Here is a 15364-nt window from a genome sequence, read left to right as displayed (position 1 = left end):
AATTTATGTAGGCCCTGAAAGGCCTATGAGTGGAAAATCCCTCCATGGGGTCAAGTGCACTTGGCACACCCCTATAAAACAAAGGTACATGGCTCTGCCTGTTGCTATCCAGTAACTCCCAATTTCTTCACACAATTATTTTAAAATGGAGGATTGACTATCTATTTAAATAAAAATGTGATGTCCATTTGTGGGGACCTCATATCTCCCAAACTACTTCACTGATTGCTACAAAATTTGGACACAACGTAGCATTCAAATTGACAAGTGTTTTAAGGTATTTACATACCTACTATCACAAACCTACCACACCTGAGAAAGGTAAAATCATGTCCCTTAGCAACAGCCAATCAGTCTCCTCCTCCCTTAGCATCTGTCATAGCAGATGGCTCATCCCCTTAGCAAGGGTGCTAGCAATGGTAAAGCAGTCTCCTCTTTTTAGCAACTGGAATGGGCTTGGTCACAAGGGATGGCTAGGCCTGCCTCCTTGCCACTCAGTTCGGTTTGGCGAGTTATGCGAAGTCGAAGCTCTGTGGCCTAGCCATGGAAAGGAGGGATACTGAGAATGAAAATCATTTCCATGGGTCCCAATGAGGTGAGCGAGAGATATCATTAGTTATTATATTATTATAATTGCATTACATTATTATTATATGTTATTATTATACTTATTGTATTAATATATCATATTATAGCTGCATTTTAGTGTATATTATTATAACTGTATTACATTATTAGTATATATTTTTTAAAATAATTTTTAGTAAAGATTTTCACAGTAAGAAAAAAGGAGGGGGTATATGAATGGGTAAAATAAGAGGGTGGGGTATGGGAAGGGTGTCAAGGAGAAAGAGAAGAAGAAAAGAAATGTACTTACATTCTTCCTTATAATGGTGTAAAAAAAGAGTTCTATACTGTCCTTCAATCTTCTTCCATCAGATTTTCTCTGTGATGGTGTTTCAGTCTTCCCTTTTAATCAGACTAGATTAACATCTTTATTTTATTCTCTTTCAACCATTCCTTGAATGGGGTCCTATCTGTCATTTCAATCTGTATGCTTTGTAATTTGGAAATCAAGAGAGTCAGTTTGTCCATGTTCATAATATCTAGCATTTTCTCTATCCATTCTTCTTTTGATGGCATTACTTTTTGTCTCCACACTTTAGCAAACATGATTCTTGCCATCTTTGTTAAGTAGGTGAATAGTTTATCTTTATTTATTTCCCATTCAATGTTAGTCATCCCTAGTAGGAAGAGTTCCGGTTTCAGTGGGATCCTTACTTTCAGGATTTTCTAACAGAATTCATTAATTTCTTTCCAGAAAGATTTTGCTTGCTCACAGGACCACCACATATGGTGAAAGGTTCCTCGCATTTCCCACACTTTCAAAATTTATGATTTAAGTCTTTTGAGCATTTAGTGAGGAACCACCACAAGTATTGCCTACCCACAAGCATTGTGAAATCACATATATCTGAAACCTACTCCTTCTCTATCCTTTCTTTACCAATGAACCAGACTGGGGCACAGCAATGCGTGGCCAGGTACAGCTAGTCTTTAAATAACATTCTATACTCTAAATCAGGCATACTAATGCCAAACTAGGATTGCTATTTCTTCCTTCAGAAAGGCATGGTCCTCTCCATGCATATATTAATCTGAAAAGTGGAAATGAGAGAGACTTTACTTTGTGTTCATTTTTCAAGAACTGTTCAACAATGATAACATTCTTTATATTCAGGATGAAAAATGATAACAATCACATTCCTATTCAGGGGTCAATGGGGCCCAGGCAATACCCTAACCATGCCGGTAACAAGTCTGTGTATTTCAGTGTCTCTTTACTGATTGTGTATGGTTGCTCTTATTATTGTAAATTTGCATATGTAAGGAAATAAGTTTATGAAAGCACGTCATATAAATAAGACAAAGAAACACATAATATTCTAACTGTGACATTTAACCACAGCTTTCTGAAACAAGTCTACTCATACCTATCCTCTTAGAGATTCACATTTTCCCTTTTCTTACACTGATTGTAATTTCCTCAAATGCTTTTGACCCCAGGTAACTTTTAGTCCTGTTCAGTTCACCAATAGCTTGCTAGACACCTCCACATGCAGATCATAAATAATGAAACAGACCTTGAAAATATAATATGACTTTTTATAGCTACTGTGTGATCCATAAACTCAAATAAAAACAACCTCAGAAAAATAGAGCTGAAAATCCATTATCAAATTCATGCTTCTTGCTCAGCTATAATCCCTACTAGGGAGGAAAAATTAATAATAATAGCAACCCATGCTATAAATTTGTGTCCTGGGTGCATGGAATCTGATAAAAAAAATGTAAGAAGCTTAACAATCCCAAACTGTATCTTATAAATGCCTAACCTGGTCTCAAGAATGTATGAGACCTAGACTTCATTCCAGATGCATGGATGAGATCAAATGAGCCAAAGAATATCAACATATTCTCGCATCTGTGAGTCAGAAGATCAAAGTTTGCGCCAAAACACAATGGAAATCAGATGGCAAGCTTCTGTGCTTGTGCAAATGCTGCATAGATTTTCATTACAAAGAGGCCCAGCCTGGGCAATAGAGGCATGCAAATGTAAATATATGTGGAATTCATAGTAAAGGTGACAATGATATTAGAGCTGATGCTAAATACACATCTTCTGCAAGCAGCAAGATTGATACAGTGTAGATCGCATAATCAAGAGTACTTTTTGTGAGCTTGGTTTCAGCTCTCATTGCCAGAACAGTAACAAAGGTCTTATGTAATTGGACAAAGAAGGAAATCTTGCCACTCTATAGCATTTTTCATTCGAATGTCATAGCTACAAATAAGAGTGGATTTATATTTTAAACATTATGTGTTATACTGATTTCTCCACATCATATTTGGGAGTTGCCTTGTAATTCAAGATCTTCGAGTCATATAAATCAACAAGGGTAACTTTGGTCCCCGGAGCAGGGGGGGGGGGGGAATTCTCAGACTTGTCGTTTGTTAAATCTGGTAGAGATACCTTCCTGACAAAAGGATTTTTTGCAAGTTTCATTCACGAGGAGAAATGGTTAAGCATTACTTCAAAGATGTATATCCTAAAAGAGTGTGAAATATATAGCCTTACCAATGTTGTTGACTTCCAAATTTCATCAGGGCCAATCCGCATGAGCAAAACTTGTTTGGCTCGTTCTGGGAGTTGTCTAAAAAGTAACTTTTTCAAGCTCTGGGCATAGGACTCTATCCTTTTTTACTCACGAAAAGGCAATGTGATTTTCATTATGTCCTATAAATTTGCTCTTGTAATGGTCAGATTGCCATACTCAACATTTTAAGTTTTACTGTATAAATAGATGTCTATTGACTCCAAATATTAGTGAGTATTGTGTACTTAAATCTAAAAGAAAAAAGTTAATTTACCAAACCTCGTTCACTGATCCTTGTAACATGGACATTTAAAAGCATATGTGTCTGCAGAGGACATCATCTGATTCAGTATGTTTGACTCTATCTATGGACTTCATCCCACCGGGGGAAGCCCCCGGTGGTGCAATGGATTAAACCCTTGTGTTGGCAGGACTGATGACTTGAAGATTGGGTTGCTGACCTGAAGATTGCCAGTTCGCATCCAGGGAGAACGCAGATGAGCTCCCTCTGTCTGCTCCAGCTCCATGTGGGAACATGAGAGAAGCCTCCCACAATGATGGTAAAACATCAAATATCCGGGCATCCCCTGGACAACATCCTTGCAGATGGCCAATTAGATCACACCAGAAGCGACTTACAGTTTCTCAAGTGACTCCTGACATGAAAAAAAATCCCACTGGGGAAAAATCTACAGAAATCGTCTTTTTTTGCATTGCATTTTGTGTTGCTTCATCTCCAAAAGATCTAGAGAACTTATCCCCATTACACGTATTTTCTTTCTCTCGTTTCTACAGGAATTATCAAAACTGGACAGAAGTATCATTCATGCATGCTCTGATCACCAGCAAAAAGAACTAGCTTCTCTCCATACACCTGATGCCCAGTAAAGTGGGTTAGAGGAGTAGCGAACATAGGGACAATGTTCCTGAGTCATGCTTTTGGCACTATTGCCAGATTATAACCTACATTACCAGGCATCAGCTGCATAGAGTGAAGAAAATCTATTCTGCCAATGATCGAAACATGGCTGAATTATGGGGACTTCCGGGTGAGCGCACTATGGCGACAGACACGGTTCATCGAAGCTCTCGATGATCCGCCCGTTGCTGGGTCTGATCGAGCCGAGTGCTCGTCTCCCCGCCGCGGATTGATACGGGGGGAGCTGCAAAGTCCGAGGTGATCTCCCAATGGCCCCAGTGACCGTCCACCCCTCAAGGGTGAAGGGTTGAGTGGGTCTGGGAGTTCCAGGACGTGGCTAGACCCGGCACGAGAAGCGGGGGTTCGCCTGCCGCACAAGCTGCCTGCCGCGCTCGCCGCAAAGATAGAAAGAATGAATGAATGAAAGAAAATTTTCCGGTACTGGGGGACCCGGAAACCAGGAAACGTAAGTTTTCAACCGAGATCTATTTGGCTCTTGGTCTTCCTTTAAAGAAGTCGACTGTTTACAGCATTAGCAACATTGGCTATTCCTCTCTCTCTGACCATCCAAGAGGATATCAATTAAACAATTAAACAATAATATCTGGACGGGTTCGGATTTGAATTAAATGTACAAACAAACAGCAAGAGGTTTATAATAGAGATAGGGAGAGGGGCAGGGGGTTGCACCCACCCCCCTTTTTTTTCTCCGAAGCCTCTGCTTTAAAGGGGAAAAAAAAAAAACGCTGCTTGCAGACCGTGGAGCCATGGAGCCGAGGGAATTGCCGAACGGGGGAGTCGCCGCCATTGGGGAGAGTCGCCAGGAGGTGTGGTGAGGAACTTACTGACCTTGGCAAGTTGAGCTGTTGTTGTGTCTAGAGAAAGTTCCTGATAAGGAAGAGATTAGTCTCGTGAGAGCTGGGGAGTAGTCCGCAGCCCGAGCGGGCCTACGCAACAAACCGGAAGGAAATCCGGGGAGCCGGAAAAGAAGAGACACACACACCAACAAGTGCGACACCCAAGGAACAAGAAGGCACTCTCTTAGGTTCCGCAGCGTGCACAGGAAATTGAAGGATGGACGTAAAATAAGAATATAAAGGGTGCGACCAGCGGAAAATCGAAACTATTAATACAATGACTTCATCGAAAGGAAGAACAGATAAAGACTGGAGGGACCTGAAAGTTCCAGCAAGAAGAAACTCAGTCTCCGCGATGGAGGAAGTTAATCTCCGGGACCTTCTCAGAGAGATCCAGAGTGTCTCGGGGAAGCAAGACATAATCCAGAAAGAAGTTCAGGCAATCGCAACTAAACAGGATATTCAACATAAACAATTCCAGGAGGAAATGGCTGAACTTAAAAGGGAATTGAGAGAGGAATTGGGTTCTTTGAAGGAGGAGATCCAAAAAAATGCAGACGAGATTCAAGATTTAAAAACAGAAAGCGTAAAGGCAGAGAAAATGAATAACAAACTGCAAAGGAAAGTGGAATCGATAGAGGCGAGAAGCAGCAGGTTGGAAAAAATGCAAGAAAGGATTGAAACAAACGAGTCAGAATACCAACTCAGACTCCGTAACGTCCACGAAGAACAAAAAGAGAATATTAAATCTATAATATCACAATTGATTGCAAGGCTAATGGACTGCCAGGAGAAAGAAGTAGATTTGCAAATCGATAAGGTCTATCGTATAAACACTAACTTTGCTAGAAAGAATAAAGTAGCGAGGGACGTAATTGTACATTTTGTCAGAAAGAGTTTCAGAAATGAAGTTCTGCAAAACAACAGAACCAAGACTATGACATATAATGATAAAAAGGTAGTTATCCTTAGAGAATTCCCCTTGTCAGTCTTGAACAGACGGAGGAAATATTTTTTTCTCACGGACGAACTGAAACGATTGCAGATAAGATTTCGATGGGAAAAATATGAAGGCATCATGCTAACATATAATGGCGAAAGGACCTGGATTACGTCGGAAGAGAAAGCGGATGAGTTTTACAGAAAGCTAAAAAAAGATCTAGCCCAGATACAAACGCCACAATCGGCTGGAAAGGGGAAAAACCCTAAGGGTTCAAAAAAAAGGAGATTCGAGTCTCCAAAGGAAGACTACACCACTTCGACGTCGACTCGGATAGCCAAAGAAGACGAAGCGAGCAGACTATCGGATAAAGAGGAGGAGGAAGATGAAGAACTTTTAAATGAGTGATTTCAAACAACCAATAAAACTATTTTCAAACAATATTAACGGTTTGAATGTCCCCAGTAAGAGAAAGAGAGCGTTTAACTATTTAATACATAACAACTTTAATATCATTGGTTTGCAAGAAGTCCACATCTCCCAAAAACATTATAAATATCTAATAAATAAAAAATTAGGAAAAGAATACTTCTCCCTAGACAGGAAAAAAAAAGGGGAGTAGTTATATATGTAGATGAAAAATTTAAATCAGAATTAGCATTCAAAGATCAGGAAGGCAGAATAATAGCGACAAAGATCAGCATAGGTTCTGAAACAATATTACTATGCAATATTTATGTACCAAATGGCCCAAAAAGGAAGTTTGTGAAATCGCTGAGACAGTATATTGCCCAGAGTAATTTTGATCATGTGATTTTAATGGGTGATTTCAATGGTATAATAGATAAGAATTTGGACAAATCAAATGTACAAAAGAGAAAGGAAAACAACTCACTCCCACAAAATTTTATGGCATTCAAAAAAGAGTATGATTTGCAGGATATATGGAGAATTAGAAACCCAAGTCAGAAGGATTATACCCATTTTTCAAACAGGCATAAATCCTGGTCTAGGATTGATATGATTTGGGTATCAAAAACATTGGCTACGAAAATTAATGATTTAAAGATCATGTCTAGAGATTTGTCAGACCATAGCCCATTAATTATGGAAATAAATGTTAGGAGTACTACTAAAAAATGGAGATTAAATGACAATATGATTAAAAAGGAACAAGATATTATTAAATTGAGAGAAATGACCAAAGAATATTTTAAGTTCAATGACACGCCGGAGATAACACCTAAAATTATATGGGATTCCTACAAGGCGGTGGCCAGAGGATTTTTTATCCAACAAAAAGCAATACAAAATAAACATAAATATCAAAGATTAAAAGAACTACAAACAGAGATCGATAGTAAAGAGATGGAATTAAAAACTAACCCAGGAAACGAGAAAATTGTTAAACAATTAGGGGTGTTAAAAAATCAAAAGAAAAATTGGGATCTAGACAAATTAGCAAATCAGATAAAATGGACAAAACAGTATGGATATGAAAATGCCAATAAGCCGGGAAAATGGCTATCAAGATTAATTAGAAAAAAAAGGGAAGCGCAACAAATATTACAAATCAAATTAAAAGATAGAGAGATAAATACTGATAAGGAGATAAGAGAGGAATTTAAAAAATACTATAAAGAACTATATGACAAGGATCAAATTAGCCAAGATGATATAGTAGAATATCTATGCCAACAAAAACTACAGAAGATTACAGATGAACAGAGGTTAAATTTAAATAAGGTAATAGATATCGACGAAATTAAAAAGGCAATAAAGGATCTAGATGCAAACAAAGCGCCAGGCCCCGATGGGTTCATTGCAGGCTTCTACAAAATTGAGCAGGACGTTGTCCTTCAACACTTAAAAAAAATAATGAACCTGGCCCTAACTGATAAGACCATACCAGATACTTGGAAGGAAGCTGAAATCATAATGATACATAAAGAGGGGAAAGACCCGAGGGATGTAAGAAACTATCGTCCAATCTCCCTGTTAAATACAGACTATAAGATTTTCACGAAAATATTAGCGAATAGACTAACAGAATTTCTACAGACATGGATTGAAGAAGACCAGACGGGGTTCTTACCAAATCGTAGCACAAAAGACAATGTTAGAATTATAGTAGATGCCATTGAATATTATGATCAGAACTGCCAAAAAGAGGTCGGCTTTCTATCGCTGGATGCGGAGAAAGCCTTCGATAAACTTAATTGGGACTTTGTAAAACTGTTATTAAAAGAATTAGATTTTGGAATGCAATTCATAAATGGAATACAATCGATTTATAATCAACAAAAAGCAAAATTAAGGATCAATGGCGAAACAACAGAAGAATTTGAAATAAAAAAGGGCACCAGGCAAGGCTGCCCGTTATCCCCTCTGATTTTCATTTTGGCGATAGAGGTACTCCTAAGATCAATTAGGAAGGATCCAAACTTAAAAGGCATCAAAATTGATAAACAAGAAATTAAAATACGGGCATTTGCGGACGATTTAATATGTATAGTAGAAAACCCAAAATCTAAATTAAAAGATTGGTTAGGAAAAATTGAAAAATTTGGTAAACTAGCGGGAGTGAGTATAAATAAAGACAAAACGGTGATCCTGACAAAGAATATTTCTTTAAAAGATCAAGAAGAAATAAAGAGGATATCAGGCTTAGAAATAGTAAAAAAAATTAGGTACCTGGGAATTTGGATTGGAGTCAAAAATAATCAACTGTTGGAACTAAATTATAGTAAAAAATGGAAAGAAATTAAAAAAGATTTAGAAAATTGGAAGGATTTAAATCTGTCTTTATTAGGAAGAATTGCGACTGTCAAAATGAACATTTTACCTAAATTACTTTATTTATTTCGGAATATACCTATTATTAGAAATATGAAGCTAATCAATGGCTGGAATAAGGAAATAAGTAGATTTATATGGAAAAACAAAAAACCCAGAATTAAATTAGCAACAATGATCACCCCAAAATCAAAAGGTGGATTCGGCCTCCCAGATTTTAAATTATACCATGAAGCCTGTACACTAGACTGGACTATGGATTGGGTAAAATTAGAAAAAATCAAGATTTTAACACTGGAAGGTTACGACCTAAGAAAAGGTTGGCACAGCTACTTATGGTGTGACCAATTTAAAACTGAAAAAAACTTCGGAAATCACTTCATTAGATCATCCCTAATCAAAACATGGATAAAATACAAAAGATATTTTTATGGGAAAACCCCACTCTGGTTTTCACCCTTAGAAGCACATCAAAGAAGACTTCTTGGTTGGAATAACTGGCCGACATATAGGGAAATCCTAAAGAAACCCCTTAGAACAGAAGAAACACCTCAAATTGAGGAATTAAAGGAACTCCAAAAAGGATATAACAACATATCTTGGTATCAGTATTTACAGATAAAGGAGAGTTTTAAAAAAGATAAAGAAGTAGGGTTTAATATGTGTAATGGATTCTGGGACAACATACTTTTAAGGAAAAAAAAAGTCATAACACTACTATATAATAAATTATTAGATTGGGCAACAGAATCTGAAATAGTCAAAGAATCAATGCTAAAATGGTCAAGGGATGTAGGTCGACCGATCTTAATGGATGAATGGGAAACAATCTGGAATAAGAAAATTAAATACTGCCTAGCAACTGATCTCAAAGAAAATTGGCTAAAAACAATACACAGGTGGTACCTAACACCAAAAAAAATAGGGTATATGTTCCAGAATATAGACAATAGATGCTGGAGATGCAAAGAACAAGTCGGCTCATACCATCATATGTGGTGGAGCTGTAAGAATATTAAAAAATATTGGAAAGTAATTAGAGAGGAATGTGGAAAAATTTTAAAAACCAAATTTGAATGTAAGCCAGAAATATTCCTATTAGGACTATCCCCTATATTAGATAACAAGAGGAAAGATACAAAGGAAAATAGGAAGAATGCTGAGAAAATCTTCACTTTTTTAGTAACTGCAGCTAGACTAGTAATAGCGAGATATTGGAAAGGAACAATTATCCCAACTAAAGAAATGTGGCTGGAAAAAGTAACAGAGATTAAGAATATGGATAAATTGACCTACATGGTCAAAAAGAATACCGGACGCGCCATGAAGGAAACGGATTGGTCAGACTTTGAAAAGTACCTACAGGAAGAATTAAGAAGGTGATGAATAAACAGACTGAACAGGAAGACAGAAGAGTGGAAGTCTACCCCCCCCCTCCCTAGTTAGATAACCTTTCCCAGTTCTTTCCCTCTCCCTTCTTCCCTGACAACCCTCCCCATATCCGCCCCATCGTCTCGATGAGACTCCTATCCCCACCCAATATCCTTCCCACCCAGATCAACCCTATTCTTTTCCTTTAGTTCCCAACTAAATGTACTAAAATTCAATAAAAAAATTAAAAAAAAAAAAAAAAGAAACATGGCTGAATTATGTATCCATCAAGGTTGGGGGTCAGACCATGATAGGTTATTTAGTCAAGTATACTTTTACCCATTTATAATGGTTCCATATTCATAAACCATTCAAAGTTTCATGAATATGGTTCATAACTTTAACGCTACTGCCACATTGAAACTCACCCCCAACCTACTTTACCCGGCATCAGCAGTACAGCAAATCCATTCCGTAGGTGATCAAAGTAATATACTTAACTGCAGAATTGTACACAAAATCCCAGTCATAGTTCAGCCAGTCACAGAAAAGGGGAAGGTGCAATTACTCAGCAAATGTAAAAGTTCTAGCTATTTCAGATCATCAATATCTTATTCTCTGCAATGCTAGACATGGGACTAAAGGAAATTTCATTGGCAGCATATGAGATTGTTGCCCCAAATTAGGGTAATTTGGGCAATACCCAAGTATGCCTACAGCTAGACCTGTCCATGAACTCAGCTATTCTGTAGGTTTTGATTTTCTCATTCTTTGTTGTTGTTTATTGCCGATATGTGCCTTCCACCTGCGGCAACCCTACCAAAAGGTTTGTTTGTTTGCTAGTTTTGTTCTGGTAGCTCTTGGGAGTTTCAGAAAAGGGATTTAGCCAACTTTTTCCCAAATTGGTGTTAGCTAATTCTGGAGCCTTCTGCGAGTTAAGGTTTTGTGAGTGCAGTCCATATTCTGCCATATGTCCCAGTATAACAGTGGTTCTCAACCTGTGGGTCCCCAGGTGTCCCAGCCAGTTTACAGCTACAACTCCCAGAAATCAATTTACCAGCTGTTTGGATTTCTGGGAGTTGAAAGCCAAAACATCTGGGAACCCACAGGTTGATAACCACTGCAGTATAAGAACTTCACTGCCTATTTGTCAAATTACATTCAAATACAACTAGTGCCTCAAGGTTTCAGTCAGAAGATGCTGAATATGAGTGGTGAATTCCTCTAAAATCATCTGATCCCTTCTCGATTGGCCCTTCTTTTGTACTGCTGCTATCAGGAAGGCACAGTTTCATGTTAGTGACTGTGGCCTCTTATTAAAAATTCTCCGCATTAGTTCATGGCAACAAATGCTTCCACTAAGGCCAATGGACAGCAAAGGTAACCCAAAAAAAGGAATAGAAAAAAAAGTAACGGAGAGCTTTAAATTGCACAAATGCTAAAAGGTAGACGGACAGAAAGCAGCAGGCCACTAAAAGCCATCTGCCATCTTGGCCCGCCCATTCGTCCCTACTCCCCAGCAGTGTTTTATATTAGTAATGATGTCTCTGTATTGTGTACAACAGAGGCTGGTTTCCTTTGAGCAAGCAGGAGCAGAGTTGCTTCTTCCAACACTAGGGCAGCCGATGCTCCCTGACTCTTGGAAGACAATAAGGGTTGCCTTCCCATTCATACTGTGTATTTATCCACTTGCATGTTTTTTTTATCCAGTTCTCAGCCACCATTCAGATGTGACTTCCAGTTGACATAAACTGCTACAAGCACAGATATGTTGACAGTCCTTTCAGGCTACAAATAATAAGAGGATGGTTTTTTTTAAAAAAATGTATCATATTATAACATTTTTGGACTGGATACCTGTGCAGCAGATACCCAAATAATTTACATGAAAGTCATCCATTTCAAGAGGGAAAGTGAGGATGGGCAATTATGCATCTATGTGCATTTTATTTGCATATATTCAATCAAAAGTCCTTTTGGTCCTATTTCCATGGTAACATCAGAATTAATAAAAAACAAAATCTCAAGGAAAAAATCATCTTTCTTTTCAGATGCAACTTAACACATACATTTGGCATGTCACTTGCTCCAACGTGCCCATTTTGGTATATAATCTCTTTTTTGATATGCAAGGTGCAATTCTCTCCCCTCTTCTCTTCAACATCTACGTTAGACCCCTTGCTAGTTTGGCTCGGAGTTTCGGCCTAGGCTGCTATCAATATGCGGATGACACCCAACTCCTTCTGCGCTTGGAGCCTGGAGCAATGTCAATACCAGACAATTTCACCTTATGTCTGGAGGCTCTGTCGAACTGGCTACATGCTAGTAGACTGAAGGTAAACCCGGCGAAGACCGAGATTCTCTGGCATGGCCGCTCAACTAGTCTGACCCATTTGCTACCCACCTTCGATGGTGCTGCCCTATCTCCTTCGCCTACCGTTAAGAGCCTGGGTGTCGTTTTAGATTTGCAGCTGACAATGGAAGCTCAAGTCGCTGCTGCTAGCAAACAGGCCTTTTTCCACCTACGACAAGCAAGGCAACTGGCACCCTATCTATCTGATGAGGTGCTGGCAACAGTCATCCATGGCACGGTCACGTCTAGGCTGGACTATTGCAACGCCCTGTATGTTGGCCTTCCGATGTCCATGACCCAAAAGCTCCGTATTGTTCAGAATGCGGCAGCCAGGCTACTCACAAGAACACCCATAAAATGCCACATAACACCAGTGCTGCAGCATCTGCATTGGCTTCCAACTGATTACCGTGGTCTATATAAGATGCTAGTTCTGACCTTTAAAACTCTTTACGGCCAGGCCCATCGTACCTTAGGGACCGTCTCTCCTTCTCCCATCATTGGAGGTCGCAACGACCATCCCAACGAGACTTACTTTATGTACTGGGTCCTAGAGAAGTGCACTTGGAAAGGACCAGACGCAGAGCTTTTTCTATTTCTGCCCCTGCCTTATGGAATGCCTTGCCGCCCCATATGAGAGCCATGCATGAGTTAGGGCCTTTTACCCTAGCACTCAAGACCTGGCTCTTTACTAGAGCTTTTAATCTATGTTAATTTTATCAATATTTGTATGTATATATTTTTATCCTTTACAATTTTATCTTGTAAATCGCCTAGAGCATCGTGGATGGAGGGCGATTAATAAGTAATTATATGATGATGATGATGATGATGATGATGAACCATACTGGTAGTATGTATGTGTATACACACACACACACACATTGTGGTTGGTGGGGTAACGGGATTTTCATGGATTTGAACGCTCAAACTAGGAAATTCAGGTACTGAAGCTGAGGGCCTTTGTGAGTTTTTTTCCTGGAACTATGTTCTCAGCTCTGGTATTCCTCTACAATCAGAGAAGAGATGAGATGGCAATTAACACTGGTTCTTGCAATATGAATGCTCTACAAAGGCAGTATGGAATTCAGATAAAGTCCCAGGTTTCACCAGAGTTCCCACACGCCAACATCCATAATCCTAACCAAGATAGTCTATGGATGGGCATAATGACAATTATGTTGTTGTTGTTGTTGTTGTTTACAGTATTTATATTTTGCCCTTCTCACCCCAAAGGGGACTCAGGGTGGATCACAATGTACACATACATGACAAACATTCACCTCCATATGAACATAGAGACAAAGACAGAGACACATCATCCACAGAGGCTTCATCATCCACTGTGACGCTGAGTCCCTGGACACTTCCTCATTCCAAACACTGCTGGACTATTTTTATGGTGTCATAAATTAGTTAAATTAGCCTCCCCACATAAGTGGTACCTAAATTTCCTACTTGATAGATGCAACTATCTTTCGGGTTGCTTAGGTCAACAACGAGCAGGGCTATTTTTATTTTAATGGTCGGGTGCTCACTCTGACATGGGCTGGACTCGAACTCATGACCTCTTGGTCATAGTGATTTATTGCAGCTGGCTACTAACCAACCTGCGCCACAGCCCGGCCCAACTATGGGTCAACAATATCTGGAGGCCCATGTTTAGGAGACACTGTCCAAGAGCTTGGCATTACCGTAGTCTAATAAACACAAAGTATGATTTCCTTTGGATACCAATTGGACCAATTGTGGCAGCAGTACCCAGCATGTGTTGGTGAAGGCTTTCATGGCTGGAATCACTGGGTTGTTGTGAGTTTTCCAACCTGTATGGCCATGTTTCAGAAGCATTCTCTCCTGACATTTCACCCATATCTATAGCAGGCACCCTCAGAGGTTGAGGGGTCTGTTGTATCCAGCATGATCAGGCAGACAGTAATGGGTTCATCTGACCTCCAGGTTCCTCATGGTTGCTGAGCCTAGGAAGCCTCCTGGAACCACACTCCATTGGAACAATATGAGAAATTACAATGGAAAATAACCACTGAATGGGTCAATATTCAAAATTATATTTGACTGTAAGATTTAAAATGAGTTTCCTGTGTTAGCCAGTCTTGACAAAGAGAATACCGGCAGAACAAGAATATTTGCAATTCAGGACATATACTTTGTCAGAAAAGCAATTGAGGGGGGTTGTTGTGTAGAAATTGGTATTTTCTATGCAGAAAACAGGTCTAATTTAAAACAATTTAAACTAGTTAAAACACAACAAGGGGGAAAGTGCAGCAACCCTAATTAAAAGACGCTACAAAAATAACCACTTAAGGGGGACAAACTGGGAGTTGGACAACTTAGCTTCTCATAATGGGTTCCACGGCCTTTCCATGATTGATTCATTTCTCCATAGGCTGTTCACTACAATGGCTTCAGAGCCACTGAATTCTCAAAGCAATGTGGCAGAGGGAGATGATCCTGCTGCCTGGAAAGCTAGCAAAGGGACAGAGGGACAGGCTGAAAAAGCACCAGAGTGAAGGGAGAAAAAGGCAAGTGGGGGAATAAAAGAAGTTGAAGTTGCAGGAAGAGCATAGAAAGAAAAGTGCATAAGTACTCACCATGAAAAGAAATCCTTCGTGTTGGGACTGGTCCTTCCTTTGTGCTTGACAGGCAGGACTGATTTCAGTCATCTTCACCAGTCCCACCTTCCCAGTGATATAATGGCAAGGCTGAACAAACAAAAAGAATATAAAACAAAGCATATCCACCCACTAGGGTGGAAAGGATTCCCTCTCCACAACTGCAGAAAAGAAACCGTTCTGGTGGGCTCCAATGTTCCATTTTCCTGCAGGGTGGGGAGGCAATCCTTCAAGCTGGGACCTATAAAAGTGGCCAACTCATCATTTAACAGGTAACTCTCCAATTACAACGACATAACCTAGAGCCCGCAATGGTGCAGTGGGTAAAACTGCTGAGCTG

The 15364-nt window shown here is 39.3% G+C and overlaps 1 protein-coding gene across 1 annotated transcript; it reads left to right on the top strand.

Annotated features, from left to right (window-relative positions):
* Window positions 1-4767: 4767 nt before the first annotated feature.
* Window positions 4768-7970, top strand: LOC134296618 (rootletin-like). Its single transcript, XM_062972009.1, has one exon. It carries the CDS (start codon window positions 5212-5214, stop codon window positions 6280-6282), a length of 1071 nt encoding a protein of 356 aa, XP_062828079.1. The 5' UTR covers window positions 4768-5211; the 3' UTR covers window positions 6283-7970.
* Window positions 7971-15364: the final 7394 nt, after the last annotated feature.

Source organism: Anolis carolinensis, chromosome 1 (assembly GCF_035594765.1).
Source record: "Anolis carolinensis isolate JA03-04 chromosome 1, rAnoCar3.1.pri, whole genome shotgun sequence".
NCBI classification, from domain to species: Eukaryota; Metazoa; Chordata; class Lepidosauria; order Squamata; family Dactyloidae; genus Anolis; species Anolis carolinensis.
This window is presented reverse-complemented; position numbering and strand designations above follow the sequence as displayed.